Source organism: Pteropus medius, unplaced genomic scaffold (genome assembly GCF_902729225.1).
Source record: "Pteropus medius unplaced genomic scaffold, Ma_sr-lr_union100, whole genome shotgun sequence".
Taxonomy (NCBI): Eukaryota; Metazoa; Chordata; class Mammalia; order Chiroptera; family Pteropodidae; genus Pteropus; species Pteropus medius.
Window position 1 is genome coordinate 16511904 of NW_024344240.1, and position 27877 is coordinate 16539780.

The following is a 27877-nucleotide window of genomic DNA, read 5'->3' on the forward strand; positions in this document are numbered from 1 at the left end:
AAACAACTCTTGGAAATTAAATATATGACTCAGAGAAATGAAAAACAACAGGAGTTGAGGAAATGGCCCTGAAAATAAAGCAAGATGACAAAGGTATGGTAAACAGGAAAAAAGAAACAAGATAATTTAAGTTCAAGAAGTTCAAAATCAGGGGGGATATTTCACAAAGAAGAAACAGTGGAGAGGAAATAGGACTAGTATAGGAAAATTTCACAAAATTGAAGAAAATGAGTTTTCATAGTAAAAAGCTGTTCTAAGACAAATCATCATGGCATTCAGAGGACTAAAAACAAATACGTATATACTCCTAGAAAGGAAAAAGGAAAAAAACAAAACAAAACCAAGAGGTTGAAAATTCAAAATGGTATGTAAACAACAGCAGAGGAATAAATTCAGAATTCTAAATGAAAATGATTTTCAGGCTAGAGTTTTACACCAAGTCAGATTAAGAATCAAGAGTGACAAGAGAATGGAGATTTCGGTTATAAAAGTTATTGAAAAGTTTAACTCTCATAATCCTTTTTCTCAGGAAACTACTGGAGGAGATAGCTCTACTACATGAGGGAGTAAACACAAAAAGGCAATGGCATCAAATCCAGGAAATATAAGACCCAATATAAGATAGAGGTAAAGGAAATCCTCAAGAATGGGAAAAACAAGCCAGCTATGTAGCAGGCCTAGCAAACGGTTCAGATTAAAGCATGTAAGAGGATCTGGGATAGGTAGGTATATCTAAGAAGGTGAAACTGGTAAAAGTGCCAGATGTCTCTGATGCAATGAAAGGAGAATTTGGTGATGAATTATTGTTAAGTATATAGAAAAACTAAGCAAAAATAAATAAATAAACTTAAAAGAAAGTGAATGAAAAAGACAACCTACAGGGAATACAAAAAGTTGTGCAAGGAAATAAAATTAATTACAGATCACATGGCTCGGCTTGGAACAGCACTGACAATCCTGATAAGGATTATTTATTGAGGTATCCAAAATTATGATAAAATGCTGATGGAGGAATGATAGGATAGATAGTATGCATGAAAGCATACAGGGGTGAAAACAGTGTGTGTGCGCCTGTGTATATGTGCATGTGAAGTGCTAAATCCTTATTGTCCTTAATAAAAAGTCAACAGCAAATGCTTATATTTAAAAAAAAAAAAAGCACTATAATCATTTAGATATACGGAGGCAAACAGCTAAAATAGTTGGTTTCCTTTAGTCAAAAAATGAGTTGGAAGAAATGATATGTAGTAGGGGACTTAGATATTAAGTCTTATAGAACTATTTAACTTTTTAAATGCTATGCATATATTGTTTTAATAAACACAAAAACAAGGTTCAAATCAAACTTATCTTGAAATATTCCATTAAGGAAGAATTTTAATCTACAATTTTAGTCTCTAGCTCCTAATCTGAATATTTTACTTTTAATGTGCAATGTATCTAAGCCCAATAGGTTTCCCTGCCTCTAATTATTCTCCTGTCTTTTACAAATGCAAATCTTATCACTCCACTGTTCAAAATCCTTCAAAATTTCCAGTTATTAAGATAGTCATGGGGATGGATGTAAATTATAACATAGGAAATATAGTCGATAACGTTGTAATAACTATGTATGGTGTGAGATGGGTACTAGATCAGCGGGACTACTTTGTAAGGTACATAAATGTCTAATAACTGCTGTACACCTGAAAATAATATAATATTGTACGTCAACTATAATTGAAAAATAAACTAAAAAAAAAATCCTCCAAAATTTAAAAAGTAACTTTAAAATGTTAACTTGTGTCCAAAGAAAAACTAGTTCCATAATCAAACAAGCATAAGAAACTTTCCATCAAAAAAAGGTAAATAGCTTTTTTATGAGCTTCTCCGGAGCTGTATGCTAACAAGCAACGTCTTCAAACTTATTTTACTCTATCAGAAGTCAGCTTGGGAAGTGCTTATCTACTGGGTAAAAGAATAAATTCCTTATCTTGGTATTCTAGGCCCTTATCAGGTGGCCCCTGTCAACCCTTCCAGTTTCACATCCCTTTACCCACCAATACCACACCCGCTTCTATTTATGTTAAAACTATAGTCATAAGCTGTATAAAGATGTTTTAGTCAAGGAAGGACTGAATATATGATGGTGGTCCCAATAAGATTATTAATGGGGTTGAAAAATTCCTATTGCCTAGTGATGCTGTATTGTTGTAACATTATAGTGCATGCATTACTACTCATGTGTTTGTGGTGATGCTGGTGTAAACCTGTACTCAGTTACATAAAATTATAACACATAGAATTATGTACAGGCCATTAATACTTGATAATGATAACAAATGACTATGCTACTGGTTTATGTATTTACTATACTAGACTTTTTATCGTTATTTTAGTATGCTCATTAAAAAAGAAGTATGCTGTATAACACTATGTATGCTGTTATGCCGGCAACAGCCTCATACATCTTGTTTACTGCATCTTGACTGCATCATTTTCCATTGTCCTTGATTTAATCTCAAGTTGTTTTGTACAGTAACATGCTGTATAGGCTTGTAGCCTAGGAGCAACAGGCTATATTAGTAGCCGTGTGAGTTACCAGATCATGGTATCGCAGTGCTTGTGTTAAGGTAACCCTTATTTTATTTAATAATGGGCCATTATTAAGGACTTCTAGGTGCAAAGTAGGCTATACGATTTAGGTTTGTGTCAGTGTACTCTATGATGTTTGTACAATGACAAAATGGCCTAACGACGCGTCTCAGAATGTATCCCCGTTAAGCAGCACATACCTGTACCTGCAATTCACTAAAGGTTTCTTGGCTGTAATTTTATGCATGCTCTTCTCCCTCCCTCAGCTCAAACAGCATTTCTATCAGAAAACCTTTCGCAGTTGCCATTGGCAGAATCCATAACTTCTCCCTTGAGGCACTCAGTATGGTGTTGTATTTACTCCTTCACTGGCTGCCACTATGCTTTTATCTATTTCCTTGTGTGCTAAACCTTTAGAAGGCAGCAACGACTCACTTCTAATGTTTCTGGACTGGAATACTGAAAATTGCTTCTTAATGTTTAGAGATTAAACAAGTAAATCCTTTATTAATCCAAACTTTAAGAAGAATATTTTAATTACCTTGGGGAAAATTTTATTATCATAGATGTATTTGGATATAGAAATACATCATGGCCTTCAGTCTCTGATGACAGAAATATCTGTATAGGTGGTTAACTAAATTTTTTTGGTAAGAACAGTGTAATACAGTAGTCCCCCCTTATCTGTGGGGCATGTTTCAAACCCCAGTGAAAGCCTGAAATTGCAGATAGTGCCATTTCCTATATATACAGACCTACGACAAAGTTTAATTTATAAATTAGGCACAGTAAAAAATTAAGAATATCTAACAGTCTATGGCCATGCCACCCTGAACATGCCTGATCTCGTCTCATCTCGGAAGCAAAACAGGGTCAGGCCTGATTAATACTTGGATGGGAGACACCTAGGAATACCAGGTACTGTAGGCGTTAAAACAAACAAACAAACAAACAAACATCTAATAAAATAGAAATTATAAGAATATACTTTAATAGAAGTTATGTGAATATGCTCACTCTCAAAATATCTTATTTTACTATATTCACCCTTCTTATGATATGAGATGATACAATGCCTATGTGATGAGATAAAGTGAGGTAAATGATATGGCAACCTCAGCATACAATATTTTTCTTTAGTAAGTCAAGAACTTCTATCTTTTCACTCACATAAAGGAAGGACTTCACAGCTCCTCTTTGCCATATCTGTATTGCCAGCATCACTACTCTTACACTTTGGGGATATTATTAAGTAAAATAAGGGTTATTTGAACACAAGCACTGCAATACCATGACAGTGGAGATGGTAATTTAGATGGCTACCAAGAGACTGATGGGTGGATAGCGCATACACTGTGGGTACCCTGGACAAAGGGATGACTCATATTCTAGACTGGATGGGGCATGCCGTGCAAGATTTCAATATACTACCTAGAACAGCATACAATTTAAAACTATGAATTGTTTATTTCTGGAATTCTCCTTTTAATATTTTAGAACCGTGGTTGACCTTAGGTAACTGAAACCACAGGAAACAAAACCACGGATGGGGGCGGTTACTATATAGTAAAAAAATAATGCAACTATATTTATTTTAAATGTACCATGGAGGCTTGCTATCTAAAGGAATTCTAAGAGAAATGAGTAAATAAAGGAAAATGCCAGACTTCTTTGCAAGGTTAATAATGTACTCACATTAAAGTCCTTCTGTAAATCTGTTGTAAATTTTATTTTAATGTTGAATTTGCTAAATATATAGTGTATATATGTCCAGTGTGTGTATACATATATACTCACATATACACCTATCTTTATATTTATCTATCTACAGAGAGAACAGATAGATAGGGTTCTAAAATGCTGTTTCTGCCCGAAAAATAAGTTTAGAAAGAACTAATCAATAACAGTTTGTATCTAATAAAAGCCCAAGACAAATAATTTTGCCTTTCGATTTTAAAATATAAAATTGAAGAACTGAACAAATACACAATCAAAGTAAATTCAAGCTTGAGCAAGACTGTTTTTAAATCCAAGTCACTAAGCAATTATTGTTTCTCCACATCTAAAAAACAAATTTAGATTTTTTGATGTGCTACCATTAAAAAATGTGGCACAATAGGCATAAAACCTTCAGGGCTTAAAAAATCAAACAAACAAAGCAGCCGCTGTACTGTGTTTTTGTTTACATTACTGTATTTACCCTGTATATATTTAAAGCCTTTAGCATCTGCATTAAACACTTAAATTTTAGGAAGTTTTTTAAATTTTAAAATGCATTATAAAATGCCTGCCCAGTCAGCTATCTAGACTTAAGAATCCTGCTAAATGCTCAAGAGCAGCAGTGAGTGATCCTGTTTGCCTACAGCCAAAGGAACAACACTTAAATAGTCCTTACCCTTCAGCTAGTCTGTACGAGTCTTCAGAAGTTCATATCAATGTGCTCCCAAACATAATAAAGTTTGGGATAGGGTAGGGTGGGGATCTTTGGGTTCACAGCCAATGGTTGAGAGCACCTTATCTATGTAATTTCCTTTTTCCATATCGCTCACTCCTGTTGAAAGGCTGCCCCCAGGGTGGTGGTTTTGCTAACCCCCTATTTCAGCAGCAAAATACCAGGAGGACAAACTATGCAAATAAACTTTGGTATGCAAAAATATTCTCCTATCTGGAACTTCTGGGGCCAGACTGTTTCAGAATTCAGCTTCTCATATTTTAGAAAGATGAGGCACATAACTTCTATCACAAATGCTCCCAGAGGAGGTTAGCACCCCATAAAACCACATTAATATCTCTATAATGGCTATGAATGTTTATATTAAGTGGGACAAATAACATCCTTACATCAGTTCAGGATAAGTTTTGCAATCAAATAAGTCAGCTGCAAATCTAGGAAAGAAAATTCTGGCTTTCAGATTTTTGAATTTGAGAATTACAATTATAGACCTGTATTTTCCAAAAATAAAATAAAACTAAATTAAAATTAAATTTTCTGTGGCACTGAAGATTTATTCCAACACTGAAAAATTGGAATAGAATCAAAGATATAAAAATCTAAATTCAATTATTAAACACTTATGTAGCATATGAATTTCATAATATCACTTTTATAGTAAATGCTTCATCAGTACTATGACTACCGTATAAGAAAATAATAATGAAATGCTTTAATTTTAAATTTGATTTAAAAAATCAAATGTAAGTTGAGAACTTTTGGGGAAAAAGTATATTTTTTCAATCAGAAAAGATTCCACCTATTAAATACAAAATGATGACATTCAGTTACTCTTAAGAGACATTTTCAGTTGAGTGGAAGATTCTCAATTATTTTTTTAACTTTAATACATATAACTGTTCTGTCTCTTAAAAGGATTGTTGCAAGGTTCAGATGAAATAACAGACATATATTTTACAGAATATGGGTAAATGTATGATCTTATTATAACTATTCAAAAGAAGTCATCTTCTACCCCAGATTTCAGTGAATCAAATAAATGTATAAACTAACTAGACATAAATCAATTTAAGCTTATACATTATTCCTCAAACTAATCTTAAGGGACAATGTCTAAAATCAATAGCAACTTAGTAAAACAAACAAACAAAAAACCCAGCCAGTAAATTACACTTGAGTAGATAAGTTCCTACCATTGCAAATCCAACGTCAGCTTTCTTTAGTGCTGGACCATCATTTGTACCATCACCTGTTACAGCTACAACCTGACGCTGATCTGAGACAGTGCTGTCAATTATACCTGAAACATAAATATTTGTGCTATAAAAAATTCCCTTTAATTAATAAGGTGATTCTGCAGTATAACCTGACAAGTCAGTTTTACAGACTCAAGGTTAAAAATAAATAATTAAACAGAGGAATGAACACTGCTGAAATGTTGGGTAAGGACCAACTCCAGAAAACTAAAGTTACAGTAGGAACAATATCCTGTTTTAACCACTGAAGATTAACATATTCATCCAAGGTATCAAAAGAAAATGTATTTAATTTTACTGTAAAAGATGATATCCATGGCTTAATCTAACATTCAGTATCTATTACTATTTTAGGAAGCAGAACATATTTCTGTATTAAGAAACTGTGAAATAATTATAAAATTTACTAACCTTTAACCAGTGTATGTTTGTCAGTAGGAGATGATCTTGCAAGTACTCGAAGCTTTGGCCAAATCTTGTCTATCCGCTCTTGCTCAATCTATAAATTTTTGTCAAAGTTAAAATGTGCCCAAACCAAGTTTCATAATTCTAAATTAGTTATCTCGCGAAAGTATCAGTGGTTCTCAAAAGTGTAGTTAACAGATCAGCAGCATTAGCAATTCCTGCGAACTTGTTAGAAATGCAAATCTTGAGCAAGGCTCCACGTTGATCTTATTAAATACTCTGGGGTGGGGCCTACCTATGTTTTAAAAAGCTCTTCGAGTAACCCTGATGCATACTCAGGTTTGGGAACCACTACATTATGTATCTTTATAAGATCAGAGCCTATGAAAAATGGAAGCTCCTTAACTTAGCATAAAAAGCTCAGAGTTTGAGGTCCCCTAAAATATGCTTCATATCAACCTTTCCAAACTCATCTCTCATCACCTGCTTATATATACTATACTTCTGAAACTGGCCTAAACTTAAAAATAAGTGCTCACAAATTTATCACTTGTATCTTTTATTTTCTAAAATACTAGTGTTTTGCTTCTTGAAGTGTGGGCTGCATTTATTCATATGTGATGCCTAATGCACAGTGAATATTCAATATATATTTGTTGAATGAAATTTCTAATATATTAAAAATATATCACTTAAAAAATAAAAAACCCTTACCTCTCCTTTTTCATTTCGTATTCTCCTGTTGAAATCTTTACCTTCAAGGCACAGGAAATCTTCCCCAGGATGTAAAATACCACATTTGGTAGCAATAGCCCGAGCAGTATTAATGTTATCACCAGTGACCATCCGCACAGTAATTCCAGCCCGCTGACATTTCTTTATTGCATCTGGTACCTGGTTTACATGGGGGGAAAAAAAAAAAAATCCGTATTATGAAAGAAAATTAGTATTTCCAGAAGGAAAAAAAATCTCACTGAATATGCATTACTTTATAGTCTCACGCATAATAACTTTAATTCATTCTCAATATTCAATATTTCTTGAATTATTCCCAATAACCTCTTCTTTCCTCTTCCACTGCCACAGTCCTAGTTCAGGCTTCATTTTCGGCTGTCATGGAACTTAATTTGTTTGCATTATTTTTTCAAAGCCCACCCCCACCTTCCCCATCAACCATTACACAATTCTTCCCTGGCTGGCTTTCTACCTTTCTGGTTTTACTGCCCATAGAACACCAGAGTAAATGTTGGTATTCCTTAGGGTTATGGGTGGTTCACCTACTTTCATACCTTTGACTACCATCTGTGTGCTGATAACTTTCAAATCTACATCTTTTCTCCATATCACTGAGAGAGCTGGATTTACAGTTCCATGAGAAAAGTGGGCATCAGAATTTGGGGGCCCAAAATGGAGACCATGTTTTCTAAAACTACTTATCTAACAGGAACCTAAGGGTCATCTTGCCTCTTCCATCTCCCTTACCTTATACATCCTGACGGGCTTTAGATTTTACCTCAAACCTTCCCGTGTCTCCACTGTTTGTCAACTAAGCTAGTGCAACAGCTTTTTAATTCCTATCCCTGTCTTTATGTTTGTTACTCCTTTGAAATATCTCACATATTTGACAGGAGAATTCTTTTTCTAATACACTTTCTTAAAAATACATGATGATCGCCCAACTGTTACACTGTAAATCACAAAGTCCTTACTATAACAGAGATTACACTGGAGCCTCAGAATAGTTTTCTAGATTTACCTAAAAAATTTCTCTACTATATAAAACTTGATAGATGAATAATCTACATATTATTTTTGCGCCTGTTTCTGTAGTTCCCTTTGCCTAGAAAATCCTTTCCTGCTCTTCTCTAACCAGAAAACCTATACTGATCCTATAAGAGCAGAGGTTGCAAAAGAAAATGCTTACAGGGCCACGCAGGTAACATAAAAGAAGAAAACAGGCTGAAAGTGACAAACCCTAGATGAATTACTAATGAAAGAGCTACTTAGTTCATGACTATTTTTACCATGGAAGAATGAGTGCCCAATGTTGACAGAACCTACAATTTTAAGAGAAAGCATAAACCCAGATTTGTGTGTACTCTCTTAATATTTAATGTTTTAAACACACACACAAACACACACACACACACAAAGATAATGTCACTGAAGGCTAAATCTGACCTATAAGCTGTCTGTGACTTCTACTGTAAATACAGTTTAAGTGTAACGTCTCTGGGTGCTTTCATGGCCTACCTAAAAAGAACTGTGCCTCATTTTCTACACATATCTCTATTATAGCTCATACATCATATTATAGTTATTCATTTACCTGAGTTTCTAGTAAATCAATGAGCTTCTTGAGAGTAGAACCCTGACCTCCTATGTCTGCATCACCAATGCCTGGCACAAAGCCTTTTATTCATTTAACAAATGTAAGTGGAGCTCAGTATTTGCTGAACTACTGAATTAAGTATCTTTGGGAAAATAGTCACCCTTAGGCATTTTCCAAGGACAAGCATCATCCAGACAGGGTACTATGGATATCACTGTGTCTTAGAACATGTGTGCAATTTAATTACTGGCAACATACATAAATATGTATCTATAAATTATAAGTTTTACAATGTAAAAATATATCCCTCTATCCAGTGAACTCTTAGTCATTCAATTCATTGGGGAGAAACATCATATGCATTCACTTAAACTAACAATGAATGCCAGGCACTATGCTAGATGATGGTGACATAGAGCTGAATGAAAGAACGGAGCCTCCCAGAGTATTATTAAAAAAAAAAAAAATCAGAATATGATTTTGAAAACACTGTATAAATGTAATATATATCCTGATATTTTATTTGAGATAAAATATAACCAAAACTTGTCCATCTAAGCACTCACTGATCAGGTGGTGTCCTGAGATCATTTGGAATAGGAGAACAATGAATAAGAGGAAGAAACTGGTCTCAGGTTAAAATTATGTGGCAAATAATATTTAAGAAAAAAACAAACTAACACTTATTAAACTGCTCACTAACCACCACGTAAATACTTCCACTTAAAACTCACAAACTACCTCCACTTCACAGATAAGAAACGGAAGAGAAGTACCTTGTTCAAGTACCTATGTACATGAAATAAAGCTGGATTTGTTCTAGGTATCTAATTAATCTAAATTCTCTACATCAGAACTTCATAGTACAGAATGCTCAGAGAAAGCTGTTTCATATTACAGTTTTACTTTAGTAAAAAAATACCCATCTCATTTTGTGATACTGAAAAAATTAAGTGTCACTTACATGTTTAAAAATAAGAAAAAACTCTCCATCAACCTCAATGCCAAGAACACAATAGCAATACTTTCCAAAGGACAAAACTTCTAGACATCTTGATTTAATATTATATTTAGATAAGACTTAAGCTGTAAGCTAATGTGTAATAAAACTTCGAAAGGTTTTCCTCTAACCAATAGTTGGCAAAAATGGTCCACTTGGATGTTTCATAAGCATCTGAAACTCCAAAACTCCAAACTGAATATATCTTGATCTCTAAATATGCTGCTTCTTCTGATTCTCTTATTACAGTGGTGATAACAACTACGATCTACCCAGTATGCAAGTTAGACACTGACTTCCCCTCTTCTAGATTTGTGGAGATATCACAGTATTAAACTCTCGTTAGCTATATACTCCCCTCAGGAGATCTCCATTAGCTTCAAATGAATGCTTCAGCCTAGACCACTTCCAGGCTCCGCTGTCCCAATGCCTAACTTGATATACATTTGAGTGTTTCAGACACACCAACAATGTTAAAAAATGGGTATCCAAACTCAACCTAGTCATTCCTAATTCATTCTACCTCTATTTACTTTGAAATCATCCCTTTCTATCTTCCCTGCCACAATTGTAGTTCTAAGCCATGATCATCTCTTGCCTGAGATTACTGCAATAATCTTACTGGCTTCCCTGCTTCTATTCCTCTATTTTATTTCTTACATAGTACCCAAAATAGTATTTTAACAATACAAATCATGTCACTATCTAGCCTGGATGTCTTTAGTTTTAGGATACAATCCAGAGTGCCTACTGCCTAGTATGGCCAAAGATAATCTTATCTGCCTCTTCTTGTTCACACTTCTCACCAGACTGGCTTCCTTTCCATCTCTGAAATATATAAATACTTCCTCACCTCCAGGCCCCTGCATATTTTGTTCCATTTGCCTGGAATACTTTTCTTGCAGCTATTTATATGGCTGGATCACTTTTAGCCATTAGATTGCAGCTAGTATCATATCCTCAGAGATTCTTAGTGTGGTCTCTCAATTATCTTAATTTTATTGCCCTGTGCATATCCTTTATAGTTTTTACCACATCTGTACTTATCTGATGTCATCTTGCCAAACCACCCCACCCCCCCACCCTCCACCCAGCCCTACCACCATGCCATACAGAATATAAGGCCTCTGAGGGCAGGGACCAAGTCTTTTTCCTCATAGAATGTATTTTTACTTAGCATACTGTCCATGTATCTATAATTTTGTCTGGTTGTCTTACTTCTCTAGAATATAAATTTCATGACTATTTTTCTTTAACTGTAGTATTTCCAGTTCCTAAGAGTTCTTGGTACTACACACTGGGTGTTGAATTAATCAGATGACAGTCAGTGAACAAGAGCTGTTTTCACCTTTGTGCTTTTACTCAAATTGCTTCTTTCTTCGGAATGTGCTTACCGCTCTCTCTCTTGGTTTAGCTAATACCTCCTCATCCTTTAAGACTCAGATCAGGTAATTAACCTCTAGGAAGTTTTATTTGACCACTCCAGTGGTTAATATAGCACATGTGTTTTAGACAGAGCCAGGATTTGAACAAACTAGCTTTATGATCTAGAACTCACCTCTACAATCTCAACTTTTTTTCCATCTCTCAAAGGAAAGTAATAATATTCATAATTCGTAGAGGCAAACATTAAAATAAATAATACATGTGAAGTACCCGGCACAATATCTGGCACCCAATAAGACCTCAATAAAAAGATGGTATTACTTTAGGCTAGGTTGAGGGTTCATGTTCTATATTCATATAACATGCTCTCTATATATCTAATGATGTACTAACATCCTGGGTTATAATGATCATTATATGTTTGACCATCCCCACCCAGGACAGTGACTTCTTTAAGGCCAGAGATCAGATCTCAAAAATCTTAATGTCTCTAATATACCCTAGTATAGTGCCTGGCACACAGTAGTTGCTCAATAAGCTTTAAAAAAAATGATATAAAGAGGAAAAGTAAAGTCTAGAGTTGCATGCTATCTGATATGGTAGTGAAATGTTTAAATTTAAATCAAATCAAATCAAAAATTCAGTTTTGTAATTGTACTAGTCATACTCAGAGAATTCAGTAGTCATGTGGCCAGTGGCTACTGTACTGAACAATATATAGAACATTTCTATCATCATGGAGTGTTCAACTGGACAGTGTTGGTCTTGAGACTATGAAAACAAATAACTTAGTGGCATCTATTATTTAATTTAATATAAATACCAATTGAAAAAGCTACTCAGTTTAAGGCACTGTGCTAGGTTATGGTGGTATAAACACATAGGCTCTCAAGAGAAGCTGCCTAATTAAAAACTATAAATAAGTAGTATTGCATCATAAGCACTATTATTTCACTTATCCGGTTCACAGAGGAAAAAAAAATAAAATTACAAGCACCAAGAATTTTACTAGAAAAGTTGTTACAATTAGTGCCTAGATCCTCTACAGTTAAGATTCTGCACATGCAGAACACAGAATATTTCACCACCTCAGGTCTCACAGGATCTTCAATCCCCACAACAGCAATGCATGTAAGGCCGGTGACAATATCATTTTCATTATCCCACTCTGGTTCTGGTTCTCCTGCTGGGAAATCTCTGAATGCAAGACATATGGTTCTCAAGCCTTCTGATGCCATCGGTTCAATCACAGTTTTTACAATATCATCACGGTCCCTTGGTCTGAACACTTTTGCCTCACCATTAGCACTCAAGATTTTGAAACACCTAAAAGGAAATGTTGAATCCAAACATCAATAATTAACAAAAATAAATGGTTAATACCATTTAAATGAACTGGAAGGGATAGAAATCATGGGATCTGATATCTGGAATTTAGAGAACTATATATGTTGTATTTTTACAGACTTAAATCATATTTACTTTTCATTTTCCTCTTTACAAAAGACAGTTCTAATTTTATGGTTCTCATTTGATAGTTTTCCATTTTATCAGTTACTCTAGATATTCTCTAAACCTTCGTTTTAGAAATGCACAGCTTTTACGTTTTCATAGAGAACCCATAGAGTCAGAGGAGAATAAACTACACACACCTATCCATTCTGGTACAGAGTTAAGACATTAATTTTAATCAATACAAAATTCACAAATATTTTCTTCTTTTAAAGTAAAAAGCCAAGTTCAATCAACCCCTTACCTGAGACGTTGTTTCATCACCTATACTGTTTTAACCATGAAAGAAAAAAAAATAACTTATTGTTAAAATAAGCATTCTATTAGAATGAGAGAGATAATGCCAAAATAGTTTTACTGTCAGTGACACTAACCACAACCTTTTAATTATGTGGTATACAAAAATTACATTGTAGACTTCTCTAAAGTTTATTTTTCATTTAACCTATGTTCCTCTCTCTTGGTGATGCCACCTCCTCCTGCTTCTAGGCAGGTGACTGCCAAGTCCACATTTTCTGTTTTTACTGTTTTCCAAAGCTTTCCATCACTGCTGAAGAGTTCCACTCAAAAGTTATACCGGTACCTTAAATTTACCATGTGTAAGACTAAAAGCTGTCCTCTCACTGCCCATCTAATGAACATTATCCCAATAATTTCGATGTACGGTAGTAAGTCCATTTAATGTCATTGATAGGTTCTGCAACTTTAAGTGAAACAACGTATAATGAAATCAATTTAACCATGGGTTAACTGATATAAACAGGAGCTAAGTTCCCATGGCATCTCATCAACATTATAACGACTTTGAATGAAATGTTATTCGAAGACCTGCTATAAATCTAAAATCTCACCTTACTTTCTCAATAAATCTAAAATCTCACCCAAATACTTACTTTCTCATCATCCATATAATATTAGCTCCTAAGTCCTATATATTTGTCTTCTCAACAGTCTTCTGAATGGTGCCTCTCCTTTCTCTTCCTCCCTCTGCTACTACTGCCTTTTTCTGGCTCTCACATCGAGCCAAAGCCTTTTAACTAATATCTGTTTCCAGTCCATCCTTTTTCCTTTAACCCACCTTATTCCCTGATGCAAGAATTATCTTCAGACCCAGCTTTGATCATTCCATTACTTGATAAAAACATACTTCCGTCATGTTCTCTGGCTTACTAAATTTTAAAGGCTCAGCCTATATATATACACACACACACACACACATATACTTACTATATATCAGATTCCAGTCTATATATTTTACAGGCATTATTTTATTTCACTGTGACAGAATTGGTGATTATCACTTTCTTTTTCAGTGGAGAAAAATGGAAGCTAAGAGAAGCTCCCTAAAATCCCAAAGTTAGTTAGTTGCAAAAGAAGAGTCAAAGCCTGATTGGTTCTTGATTTAAAGTATCTCCCCTGTAAGCCATGGATGCAAAATTTCTAACCCTTTACACTGAAATCAAATAACCAAGCTTACAAAGCTCTATGTGGCCTATGTGACACAAAAGCCCATGTCTTGTTAGCTGAAATATACTACTAGTGATTCTCCAACTATGGCCTGCATATCCTACCTTCTTTTCTCTGATGTGACTTCTTTCCACCTTGATGAACTTACTTCATACCAAAACCTATCTTAAATGCCGCAATCTTATATCCTAAAACTTTACCCATTTCTCATATGTTGCCTTTTCATTAATTTTATAGTTACCTCTTAAGCCTATTAGACCATAATCTGTCAAGTATTCATTTAGATAACATTTCATTATAGTCCATATAAAAGCAACTTAAAAGTAGAAATATTTTAAATGTTTCGATTTCAAATGAGTTCTATATTTCCAAAATTGCTCTTAAATTTCTTTTTTAAAGTCTTCTGCTTCTCTAATTAAAGAAACCAAAATAATTTCAACACCTGTAATAGCATATTAACATTAGGGAAATTATAGATAAACATGTAGTGTCAAAATTGAAGCTACTGGTAAAATAAAGTAAATGCTTAAAAAAATTGAAGCTATTGGCCTGTACAAGGACAATAAAAAAGATTACCATTCAAAATGATGGGAGATATTTAAATATAACATTGCAGCAGCATAAATATGATAAAACTTCACTCTGATATAGAAGGAAAATTCTCAAGATCTAGTTTTAATGCTTTGCTATCTTAAAAACTAACCTATAATTCATTCATCACATTTTTGAGTCTACTGTCTACAATGCAGCGTTGAAGATATAAACTTCAGTTTTTCTTCACAAGAGGCTTATTTTTCATGATCCTACATAACAATGAAATCAACATGGCTAAAAACAAATATCAAGGTTTACTTTATTAAATCTACCAGATTGAATGTAATGTGCTCATTTTCCCTATAGCAAAATACTAAGAAATGAAAGAAACTGATGTATGAAGATGGCAGAATACCACGGGCAAATATCTAGATACCATTAAAATATACTAAAAAGCTTTAAGTAAAATATACATCAAATGCCTGATGCTTACAAAAAAAGAAAATAGCAACAATATAGTGAGTATTTCATAAAGCAATTAATAGTTAGCAATTTAGCTAAGCATTTTACTCTTACTTTTTCAGAATTATTTCAGATGCACCCTTGCTGAATATTCGATAGCTTCCATCTGAATTTTTCAGGACCGTACTCATGGACTTCCTAACAGAATTGAAGGTGTAGACTTTGTACAGTGCTTCTTCCGGTATTTCATTTCTAACATCCTGATAATCCCGTTTTAAGTCCAAAAGAAATCCCAACAAGGCACATTCAGTTTTATTACCAACATGACGAGGTAATCCACCCTCTTTCTCTGGTGGCTAGAAGAGAAAAAGGTTTAGAACCCAGTATCTTGTTTTTCAATGACCGTTTAATTTATAGTGTAAAACAGAATGCGACATTCTAAAACAAAATTATATAGGAAACTTCTACTAACGTCGGCATTTCAGAGGGACACTGAAAGGTGAGGTAGAAAGGCACTCTGGAATGAGAATGACATGGATTCCAATTTCAGCCCTGCCAGTTACTAGCTCTGTACTTTCAGTAAGTTACCTAACTGCTGTGGTCCTTGCCTTCAGCATCTGAAAAACGGGAGCACTTATGACCCAAGAATAAAATAAGACATGTAAAGTTTAAAATTGGTTCCTGACACATAGTGGGACGTAATAAATTTTAATCTCTTTCCTTTTCTCTTCCTGTTCCACTGAACATTTATATTAAATAATTCAAAGTTAAATCTACTTTACAAATTGTTATGACTTAAAAGTATATGCATTAAAATAAAGCACTGTTGCCTTAAATATATGTAAAAGTTTTTTCATAGTATTTTCACAAGTATCACCTCATATCATCACAACAGGATTAAGGGCAGATGTGACAATCTTTATTTAACAGTTGAAGAAAGTAAAGCTCAGACTTTCAGCTAATAAAAGGCAAAGCTAGATCTAGAACCAAGATCGCATAACATTCCAGTCCAATAATCCAACTCATGCATATTTTCAGTAAATAACCTGCAATATTAATTTTGTTCATGCATCCATAAATCACTAGAACACATAGCAAGTGAAACAATTTCATGCTTCATGTTATAACTAAGAGTTTTAAAACTTGCAAAGTTGAAAATATTTAATTCTAAGGTAGTATGTGTCTGGAATTATTTGATTGGGTTAACTCTAGAAAGTCTAAGGATCTCATCTTATAGGTAGGATCTACTGGAAAGCCAGAAGAATATACAGTAAGCACATATAAAACAGTATTTTAAGTTGAAATCTGGCTTCAAAATTTTTTTAGAAGAGTGAGTTGACTTTCTACAAAAATCATTTTTTTTTGGTCTACAAAAGTAAGATAGCCTGGTCTTTCACAAAATGAGCTTAATAAAAATTTAAAATTAAGAATTGGTTCTGGTTATAAGGCTTGCGAGTTTCTAAGTAGAGGAAATTTAAAAAATGGGAGGAGAAAAATATAAACAGAATGTATACATTGAGCAACAGATCTTAATCTTAACACATTTTGTCAAAGAAACATATGCATTATATGAATATATGCCTTTTAAAAACAACACAATTCAGTTCTTCAATTTATGTACAGTAATGGTAGGTCTAAAAAGTTACATATAGTCTAATCATTACAAATTAAAAAAAATAATTTTCATAAATAAATAATTAAAGAAATCCTTACCAGTATTTTTGATGTATAAGCACAATTCACAGAAATTCCTGTTACAAGATAGGACAAGATATTTGGTGGAATAGCTTCTGGTTCAGGGATCTTTTTATAATGCTTTTCATTTATGTAAGCTTGAACAACTGTCATTCTGTTCATTGTCAACGTTCCTGTTTTATCTGAACAAATGGCTGTAGCATTTCCCATGGTTTCACAAGCATCCAGATGCCTTACTAAGTTATTATCTTTCATCATTTTCTATAGTGACGAAAAAAATCTAGTTAATCTACATATAAAACCAGTCACTTCATTACATTAAAATTATATAAACTGCTTTAAAATCAGAACTAAAACTCCCTGCTGTATACAGATACACAGTATAAAGAAACAATATAGGAAGAATTTTAGTATATTTGACCTATTCAAATAAGCTAAAGAGAGTACTAGTTTTCTGTGATTTCAATAACTTTACCACTAAATAACATAATCTAGTAAAGGAATACAGATACCTGCACCCATATGCATTATCACATTGATTCTATGCCTTCAAAAGCTTCTGCAAAGTGTCCTCACATTACAAGAGCAATGACAATCTGTACTCTAAGTATAGAGGTACTTAATAGCAGTGTAAGAGTGTAGCACCTTTAAGAATTAAGTCTCCTTATAAAGTGGAAAACAAAAAATTCTTGTATCAATTACCAAGAAAAAAGTAGCTTGTATCAACTAAAATATATTGAGCTTGTGGGCCTGATTCTCTTTTCTTTTTTTTTTTTTGACTTTGATAGGCTGAGTTAACATATCAAAACCAGGATGTGTCCAGGTCCTTCTTATCTTTTCCATATGCTGGTACACTTGGATATTTTCATCATTTGAATCACCTCTTACTCTTATTTACAAGAAAAAAAAAAGTTTCTAAAAAATCAAGAGTTTCACAGTAGCCCCCAAAGGCATTTAAGTTAAAATGCTTGGTAATTAATTCCCAAAGCATACGTAGAATGAATTAAGATCCACACAGAGTTAGTTTACAAACTGTGTTCTTTGACTACTAATATGCAAGATACTGCAAAAAACCGGTTCCTTGAAGAAATAAATGTAGGGAAGAAAGATGTATACTCCCCAAATTACTTGTGATTTGAATTACTATTAAAGATGAAAAGAATAAAGTTCTGCAGTCAAAAAAAATGTGTTCAATTTTGCAAAGCACTAATAGGATCTCAGTGTTAATAACAGTAGCTGGTAACATTCGGGCTAAACATTTAATAAACACTTAAAGAACAGTAGTTAAAATGCTCTCACTTTTTATTAAAGGAAAATAAATCGATCCTGCCTATCTTTCTGATCAACTGAAGAATTAATATCATTCATGACTATTCGAAGTGAACTAATGGCAACATTGGTAAAATGACTGCTCAATGTGTCTAAAATATGTGTATCTCAATTATCTATAATTATCTTAAAACATCAAAAAAGGACAAATATATAATTATATTGTATTTCATCATTTTGATACATTCACCAACCATTTTTGAAACAAAAGATGTAAAATGCCTGAAAAAAATAAACAGTAATCAAAAAATATCATGACAGGTCTGCTGTAAAATACTTGGGGATACTGGAGAAAAGAGTGCTAGAGCAGAAACTATGAATAATTACTTTATACCACTCAATGTCAGCTACGTTACTTAAGGAGAACTGCTAATTAACATTAGAAAATTGACAAGAGCAACATTCTTCCATTAAGTATAATTTTACTTGCGAAGCCATTTTGAAAGAAAGATCAAAACAGTCCAAATTAAGCCTTTTTAAATCAAATTCATCTTTTCCACACAAGATATAAAATCGATAAAAATAAATTAATAATCTTCAACAGATTATCACTTCAGATAAACAGAAGTTAGCAAAGTCATCGAAGTTCATTTTTAAGTATTCTACTTGAAAAACAAGATGGAATGAGCTACTGTAAATAGTGGTCATATGTGACTGGGATATTTGAAAACAGCAAGAAGACTGGTGAGGCTGAACCAGTGGGAGAAAGAGGTAGGAGATTAGCACCAAGAAGTAAGCAAGGGCCAGACTGGGCAAGGCCCTGCAGGCCTTGACAAGGAACTGGGATTTTACTCTTAGTGTCATGAAAAGCTACTGGTGTTTTACACAAGGAATAGACTACAGAGTAACAGGGGCAGAAGAGTGGAAACAAAGAGGACTGAGAAGGTTGGACTTGAGTGAACCCTCTCATTGTTCTTATACCACAGGTAAATGGCAATCTTATTTTAATCTTACAGATGGGAAAAAGGAGGGGACATAACTTGACAACGTAACTATCATACGATGAAAATTAAGCCAGAAGTTTGCCTAGCAGAGCTGTGCTAATAAGTTTTGCACCAAGGCTGTTCTCCAAGGAATATATAGGTCTCTATGTACAGGGCTCTTCAACTGGGGTAGGGGAGGGAATCAATGACAGCATTTCTAAAGAAAACAGTGTAAATTTATGGAATTCTCTTTACTTTCGGAATCAGAAACAAGAGTAATCAGACATGCATTTTCTACAACAGCTGAGGCATCCGCCTAACCATTTCCACTTACCTTGACTGAATAAGCCAGAGAAATAGTGACTGCAAGTGGAAGACCTTCCGGCACAGCTACCACTAAAACTGTAACTCCAATAATGAAGAACTTCACAAAATATTGTATGTAAATAGGTGTGCACTCAGCAAGCCATGGCCTCTTCTGAACCCAGAATGTATCAATTACAAAATATAATACTAGAATGATAACTGTGATGGCAGACATCAACAAACCTTTTAATATATAAAAAGAAGAAAAATGTAATTATTTAAATATTCTAGATACTACCCATTGTCAGTTATATACTGGCCACTAGAAAAATTATAACTGGTTTGGTACTATTTATTTTAATTTCTCTGAGAAACTGTTAACTTCCTTTTTTGCACCTAAACTCATCACCTGACACTGTCATGTTTAATTTCTACTTCCAAGTATAGCCCTATCCCCAGGAAAACTGGGGAGAAAGCATTTATGATTCTTTCCTAGACTTAAATGTATCTCTAGTCTTCTACTAAAGCTGAGACAAAATAGGTAATGACAAGGAAATAACAAATGCTTAGCATAAGTTGGTGCTTTACAGGCTGGCAACTTGCCTGTGGCTGAAAGAGAATCCAATAAGAATATGATCAATGGGGAGAAGTGAAATTAAATATTCAACTGTGTTTTTTATTTTAAAAAAACATAAATTATCTGAATTACTTCTTAATTTTTTTACTCTATCATTACTGCTCCATTAACTTAGAAAACCAAGGGTTAACCATGCATTACAAAACATCTGTGGGTAATTTAGCCCCTTATAAATGAGTATTAAAAAATAAAGCAAGTCCATATACCTAGGTCTAATAATCCAATCCAATGCCTACTAAATACTGTTACTATCTTAAATCCGCCCTTTTCCTCAACACTATAGTCAGTATTACCATGTGGCTACATATTACAAAAAAGCAAGTATTTGCTATTAGATAATAAGCTTCTTGAGGACAGAAGCAAAAACTTAACTTTTTCCAATATATACCTAGGAAGTTATAGAATGATGCAATGTACGTGATTTTAATAATATATGCTGATTTAGGCATTAGTGTTCTTTCACAAAGATGGTACTGCTAGAGGGCATGCTCTGTTTTTATTTAAGAGCTTTCCTTTCATTTTTATTTTAAGAGTGGTTCTCTCAACAGGTAATGGCAACACTTTGGTAATTTCAGCCTCTAACATCAGTATGGTTCTAACTAATCTATTTTACTAAACTATACCTTGAGAAAACACATACCTAAATTCTTCATAAAAAGGATGAACAAAATGTGTGGTGAAATTTCTTTTTATTAAAATGCAGTTGGTAATCTGTATGGAATAACCTCACAACTAGCCCTCTCTGTATTTCTCCCAGAAATTCAGAAATGAGAGCATGGGTTTGTGAACTGGGCAGACATGGCCACTAACCTAACTGCTTATCAGCTAGATGACAGAGGAAGCTTCCCTCTATGCAAAGGGGGAACGACAACTTTTAAGCTGCAATAATATGAGCATCTGCAATAACTCAAAAGGCATGGTACGTCATGGATAAAAGTGAAAATATTTTTAACTCCCTTTCCGCTCACAAAGCAACAATTTCTAGTCTTAAATGTGTTTGTCAGAAGACAATTTTTAAGCAGAAATTAGAGTATTTCAGAATGAAACACCTCATTTTCCTTTATATATCATACCCGCTTTGCCAATCTGAACAGCCAGCTTTGTAAGTTTCCCTTGTAAAACGGATTTTTCCTTTTTTGGCAAATTTGCTTTCTTTTTGTCTTTTTCATCACCATCTCCACCTTCTTCACTCTTCAAAGGCTGCATTTCCATGGCTGCACCATCTTGGGCTTTTGCTACATTTAAGAGTAAATATAACTTCACTACATTTTAAAGGCACTCATAACTACTGACATTTTGAAGCAATTTTTGATAAAAATCAGTTTCTTTTAGAACTAGAAAAGGTCTAAACATTCAGCTTTGTATGTGCACCTGTGTATTTCTATCCAGAGAAAATAAGACAATAGTGACACTTGGTTGTGAAACTTTGTATCAGATTTGAGAATGCTGTGCTACATAATAAAGATGAGGCATAGGAAGAAATACGAGGTCCCTAAACCAAGAACTAATACCATATCATTTCTCTCCTCCTGTGCTGTGTTAGGTAATAAGACATTCCAAACACCATAAATCTCTTCCATATAATTTATGATCATAATATAGAATATTATGTACAACCTTATGTATAGAGAAATGTACGTATGTACAAATAGATGCAAAAAACATTTATGTTATATATGGTTTCTCATGCCTTTCGGCTAGCAATTATATAATAACCAATGTTAAAATACCTAAAATGTTTAAGTTGAAAGTTACTTGCATCTGGATTTTTCTACACTTACTACCACAAATCACAATTAACACTATATTATTATTACACAAACTTATTAACACTATTAACAAATCACAATTAACACTATATTATTATTATACAAACTTATAAACACTATAAGGCAGCATGACTAAGGCAATGACAAGAAAAGAGGTTAACCTAAGTTAATATTCATTGTTGATTTTCCTTGCTACATGTATCTTACACTTTTGGATGATGACAGTATATACTAGATATACTTTGGGATAAAATGAAAAGGAGTTAACTGTACTTTCTTCGTCCTGAATTTACCTTTGTTGCGATTCTCAATAGCTCCATCTTGTTTCTTATCTGTAGGAACAAAATGGGAATTAAAGCTTTCCCAAAGAAATGAATATATCCATACTAAATTATGTAAAGGTAGTTCAGTTCACATTTCTATAACAGCATTATGACACAATGGTTATGTGTGCTCGTGTGTACAGATTAGAAATCATCACTCCCTCCGTCTTAATCATAGTGGAACACTACAAAATAATTTTGGTCTCTATAATTGTTTGATTTCTCCATAAGACTTTACTCTTTTTTATACTGTAATAAACCCAAATATAGTACAAGAGGTTTTCAAACTAAATACAAATATAATCCTAAGAAAGTGGAAAAGGGCAGGGGTAGGCAGGGAGGGAGGAATATCACAGAAACACAATAGGTAGGAGAGCTTTGATGGGAATGAGAACAAAAATAGTATATATAAAAGATAGGGGAAGCAAGTAAGTAAAACTAGAATATGAATGTGCAGAATTAGCCAGTAAGACTACCAGCTGAGATGATTCCAATAATTGGCTTAAATTCAGAGAAAAGAGAAAGATGAGAATGTCTGAATCAATAAATCATTAAGGAAGGAATGGGTCTATTAGGAATAGGCAGGATAATATTAGAAATGACAAAGAGGAAGCAGATCCATTCAGCCTTTTTTCCCTCCAACTTCTCTATCAGGGAGGGTTATCTTCAAATTGGAAAACATGGAACAAATACGGTTAAGCAAGAACAGAGGCTCAAGATCAATGAGGAGATGAGAAGAGACTACCTAGCTACTTTCAATGAGCTCAAGTTTGGAGAGAGACCAGAGAGCCACATTCCAGGCAACCAGGGGAAATGAGACAGATCACCCTACCCTGGACTGCTTTTGACTGAGGAGAGGGCTGGAAGTTCACAGACGGAAAAATGATCTCCCGTTCTACAAAAAAACAAAACAAAAAAAACAAAGAAACAAAAATGGTAGACAATCAGTTAGATGTTAATTCCTGAGAATATGTTGACTGGATTAGTAAAAACAGGGGTATGAAGTATTAAGAAATAGGGTGCTTACTGGAAGAGTGTGGGGTCAATAAGAATAAACACATGACACAAACTTCCCTTTAACAGGGTCCATCCGCTCACTATATACTCCTATAAATTAGGATGTGGCACAGTGTATGATTGGTTAAGGGTACAGACTCTTGAGCCAGTTATGTGAGTGTGATTTGTCACTTAACAGACCTTTGACCTGGATTAAGTTATATAACTTCTGTAAGCCTCAGTTTACTCATCAAAAAGAGTAGTAATAGTCTTTATGTCTTATGGTGGTGAAGATTAATAAGTTAACGAATATAAGCTTTCAATAAATGGTACCATTACTACTGCTTTTCAAATTGTCTTCCATTCTGCCTTAAGAACCTAAGGAAGCACACGGGGGCTGTGGTGAGGAGTGGGACAGGGAAAACCCAGAATGTAGAGCTTGCTGCCCTCACTTTTGGCCAGAACTTTGCAAACACGTTTTTGTTTGAAATAAAGATTTCACAGCTAAAGACATAACCCAAAGAACAAAACAAAACACCCCAATATTAAAAACACTGCTATAGCAAACCAAGATTTTAGCAAGGCATTTATTTCAGAAGATCGCAAAATACTTATGTATGTGAGAGAAATATGGGCTTACTATTTTAAGTAAAATCAAATAAATCTAAATGGCTATACCATAATACACTGCTGTCAACTTGAAGAGAAAAAACTCTGGAGGAGTGATCCTGAGTGGATGAAAAGGATGATATAGTAAATACTTAGAAACAGGGTAAGGAGGACTTTTTTTTTTAAGTACCATGCTTCTCAACTAAGTGATTTTGAGTTGCTTCTCTATGTATGATGGAGTTTCCTATAAGATCCCTGTGGATAAACTATGGTTATGAAATTTGCTGATGACAAATCACTTAGAGCAACAGCAGAAATAATAGATCAAAATAAAGATCTTGATATCTAACAATGGCCGGAACATCACACAAAAAAACAGAATAGGTGTCAAAGTGAAGTGTTGGCCTTATGTCCAAAAACCAGCTACATAAGTACAGACTGGGAAATGTGAATAGTAGATTAAGATTAAAAGTAGAAAAAGATTAAAAGCTCAATGAGACCAAAATGTAATAAAGCTGACAAAGAAAGCTACTACTAAAGTAGCAGCAAAAAAATAAGCAAATAAGAAATGAGAGTTTAATTCATTTTTCTAGTCAGATTACAGGGAGATTCTTAAACTAGAGAATAAACAGAATAAAGGCAATGGAAACGTTCAGAGATGATGAATTTACCATGGTAAATTCATTAAACCCTCTTCATGAAATATTTCATCTAAAAGAAAAACTTCCTCTCCAGCAATTCTACCATTTGGAAGTACAATATTGGGTAATATTATAACTTTTTATAGAACTTTTCATATCAAATCTCACGAAAGAAATGTATGTTTTATAACAGTTCTTACAATTTAGTTGCCATATTTCCAAATACCAATTTTTTTATAGCAAATTGTCATGCTTACTTTTCTTTTCTTTTTTCTTCTCATCTTTCTTTTCTTCTTCTTCACCTCCAGCTCCAAGTAAGGTAAAAATAATTCCAGTTTGAGAATTTATACCCACAGCAGTAACTACCATTCTTCCAGAGCCTTCCATTACATGAGTACCTACAACAACAGAAAACTTGTTTGTTAAAATCAGAATAGGTTTTTCCTCCTACCACCAAATTTCAAACTTTAGTACTACCTACTCCAGACTTTCATCTTAGCCTGCCTCTACTAGGAGACTAGCCTCTTTGCTAGTCTCTCTGTCTTTCCAGTTCATCCTGTAACCAATTTTAATCTTCCTGATATATGATTTTTATCATTAGCCTCTTATGGCTCAAAAACTTGGCTCCATTTGCCCACTGAACTAAGTCCCAAGTCTTCACCTGGAGATCAACCAACCTTTCGAACTTTCCATCCACTATTCTAACATGAAATTCTATTAATGAAAGCTAGGGAGTAGAAATGGGAACACTGAATTCTGACTCTGTATCTCACAAAAATCTTGCAAGTTGGCAGACATTATTATTCTTATTATTTTCTAAAAACTTGCCCAATGTTACACAACTATTAAGTGGCAAGGCAAAGATTTAATTCTGTTCTGATCAAGGATAGAGGACATAATCTTCTTACAATATAATGCTGATAAATTTGCTTATAGTTCTCCAACTTGTACATCCACATCTCTGCACCCTTTATCATTCAAAGGCTTCCCACCTCTCTAATATTTTGGTGAATTTTAGGTAGCTTTCAAAACTTAACTTTTTTTAACACTCAATAAAGTATTCTTTACAGTCATCACTTATTTATTTGATCTCACAGTTCACGACAACCTGAAGAGCACGGTCTATAGCACCTAGCACTATTTTATGTACCGAATCAATTCTCAAAGGTTATTTGCTAAATAATATCATAGGGCAAATGTACTTACTTCAGTCCTTAAGAATTTATATTTGGTTATTAATTACTGAGTAACTTATCCAATAAGAAATTTTTAAGCCTTTAATTTTCTTGGTTTAAAAATCTATATTCAGAATATTTCACTAAATATTAGCATCTGTGCCAGTGAAAATGCAAGAGAAACAAGAAATGAAATTTAGGATAATGAAACAATATTTACTGAGCAAGTGCTATGTGTAAAAGACAGTTTGTTTCTTTTAACAATTTTGGCATTTGGCAGATTCCAATTTTTCATGTTCTGTTCTTTCTTACCACAGGTGATCAGATGTTGGCAGTGAATGTGCTCAAAGTAAACGGTTTTTGTTCTGTTCATATCCACACGGCTAACTGAAAAACTGCTTTTAAAAATCTAAATTTAAGAAGCCAAGAACAGCAATGAGAGATGGCATCATGAGAATAAATTTAAAAATAAATGCGTTTCATGTGTTTTAGTACATTTTTGGAATAGGGAAATAAATGCAGAAAAACTTTCCCATCAGTACTGCGATAAGGAACTCTACAAGTTATTTCAGTCTTTTCTTAAGCGTGGAAAATTTAAAGAGTTCTTTTGGTATACTTAGTGCATTAGGAACCTGAGTACACATAAACTTATGAGCCATCTCTGTAAAAATAGAAAAGGACTAAAGTTCAGTTAAAGGATGTCAACCTGAAGAGCTAAGCACTATGCAAATAAGCTATATGTACATAAAAAATCCATGAGGTATACATGGCAAAAAGGCAAGAAGTCGAGACTCTCAGTTCACCAAATACCATGGCCCAGTTAGTCAATGGAAATGAGGTTTGATGAGACAGCTTCCCTCTTCTTGGAACAACAATTATAGATTTTATTTGGTTAACATTAACTATAGTTACTTAGAAGTATGGCAAGGAACAAGTAATATAAGTATACATTATACATAAATACATTATACTTATATATCCAAAATATTTCTATTTGGAACAAATCATAAATACATCAGTATAAAGAAATACCCAAAGAGAGTACGAATGGCCTTAGTGGTGAAGGAAAGTATACAAACTTCAAGGTTTTTTTGAAGAAATGTTAAGTCTATATTTACAAATGAAACTTCTGCCCTATATATAATGGTGTTTATTTGCAAATCTTAAAAAAGGTAATTGTTAAACCTGGGTATGTGTCCCAAAGTTGTGATTGTAGCTGACCTTTGTCATAAGTTTCACTCTGGTTTCCATGAAACCATGTTCAACCAATGAAATATAAAATTCACAGAGAAGAACTGAAAAATTATAGCTGCCAATTTATTAAATAGTTAAATCGGCAGGAATCTCCTTACAATGTATAAAATGTAAGCATTTCGTTAACACTTGAAAATGATAATAGAAGACAAATAAAAAAACTTTTCCTTCCTCCGAACTCTAGTTTAATTCAATCTAATGTATCTTAGAAGGCAGCATATAATCGTTCCCATCATCTCATCAATTTTATTTCCAATTAACCTTAGGTCAAGCTATCACAGTCAGGCTATTACAAGAGCCTTCCAAATAGAAACTCACTTCCTCTCCTTTTCAAACAGTACCCTCACCCATACAAACCCTTCTGTTCTCCATTCTCAGAACACGTCTTAATCATGTGCAAATTGAATCCTGTCTAGTAGATGTAGTGCTATTCTAGGATCTACTGCTGATTAGTTATATAAACTTAGATAAATAGTTTATGTTTTAGACTCAGTTAAATGAGAGAGTTGAATTAGGTAAACTTTAAGGATTTTATCAGTTCCTAAAAACAAACAAACAAACTCTGTCCTTTATAGAACACCACAGAGAATTCATTAATTTGTTTTAAACATATCATTCTTCAGTTTTATACTTCAATAGGCCATAAGTATAAATGTGATACAGAAAAATAGAACAATTCAATAGAGATCATTCGATTGATATTTTAGTTTTATTGTTACACTAACATTAACAGTGACTCTCAAATGTCTTGATTTTTTGGGCCCAGTTTCCTGATTTATAAAATATAGCTCTGGATTCAAAGATCTCTAATGTGTGTCAGCTTATCAAAAAAAAAAAAAA

At 33.7% G+C, this 27877-nt stretch overlaps 1 protein-coding gene across 4 annotated transcripts in view; it reads right to left on the bottom strand.

The window, feature by feature from the left end:
- Positions 1-27877, bottom strand: part of ATP2B1 (ATPase plasma membrane Ca2+ transporting 1) — a 112625-nt gene that overhangs the window by 20388 nt on the left and 64360 nt on the right. For 2 of the 4 annotated variants that reach the window (XM_039869016.1, XM_039869018.1), the window contains exons 6-16: positions 24866-25006; positions 23195-23257; positions 22333-22371; positions 21344-21505; positions 19662-19876; positions 17094-17336; positions 15495-15736; positions 12494-12731; positions 7402-7581; positions 6694-6781; positions 6220-6326 (exon numbers count right to left, since the gene is read on the bottom strand). In XM_039869016.1, the coding sequence (XP_039724950.1) occupies positions 6220-6326; positions 6694-6781; positions 7402-7581; positions 12494-12731; positions 15495-15736; positions 17094-17336; positions 19662-19876; positions 21344-21505; positions 22333-22371; positions 23195-23257; positions 24866-25006 (1718 nt within the window). The remainder of the gene's footprint in view (positions 1-6219; positions 6327-6693; positions 6782-7401; positions 7582-12493; positions 12732-15494; positions 15737-17093; positions 17337-19661; positions 19877-21343; positions 21506-22332; positions 22372-23194; positions 23258-24865; positions 25007-27877) is intronic. The other 2 variants (XM_039869020.1, XM_039869019.1) reach the window with 1 other exon arrangement.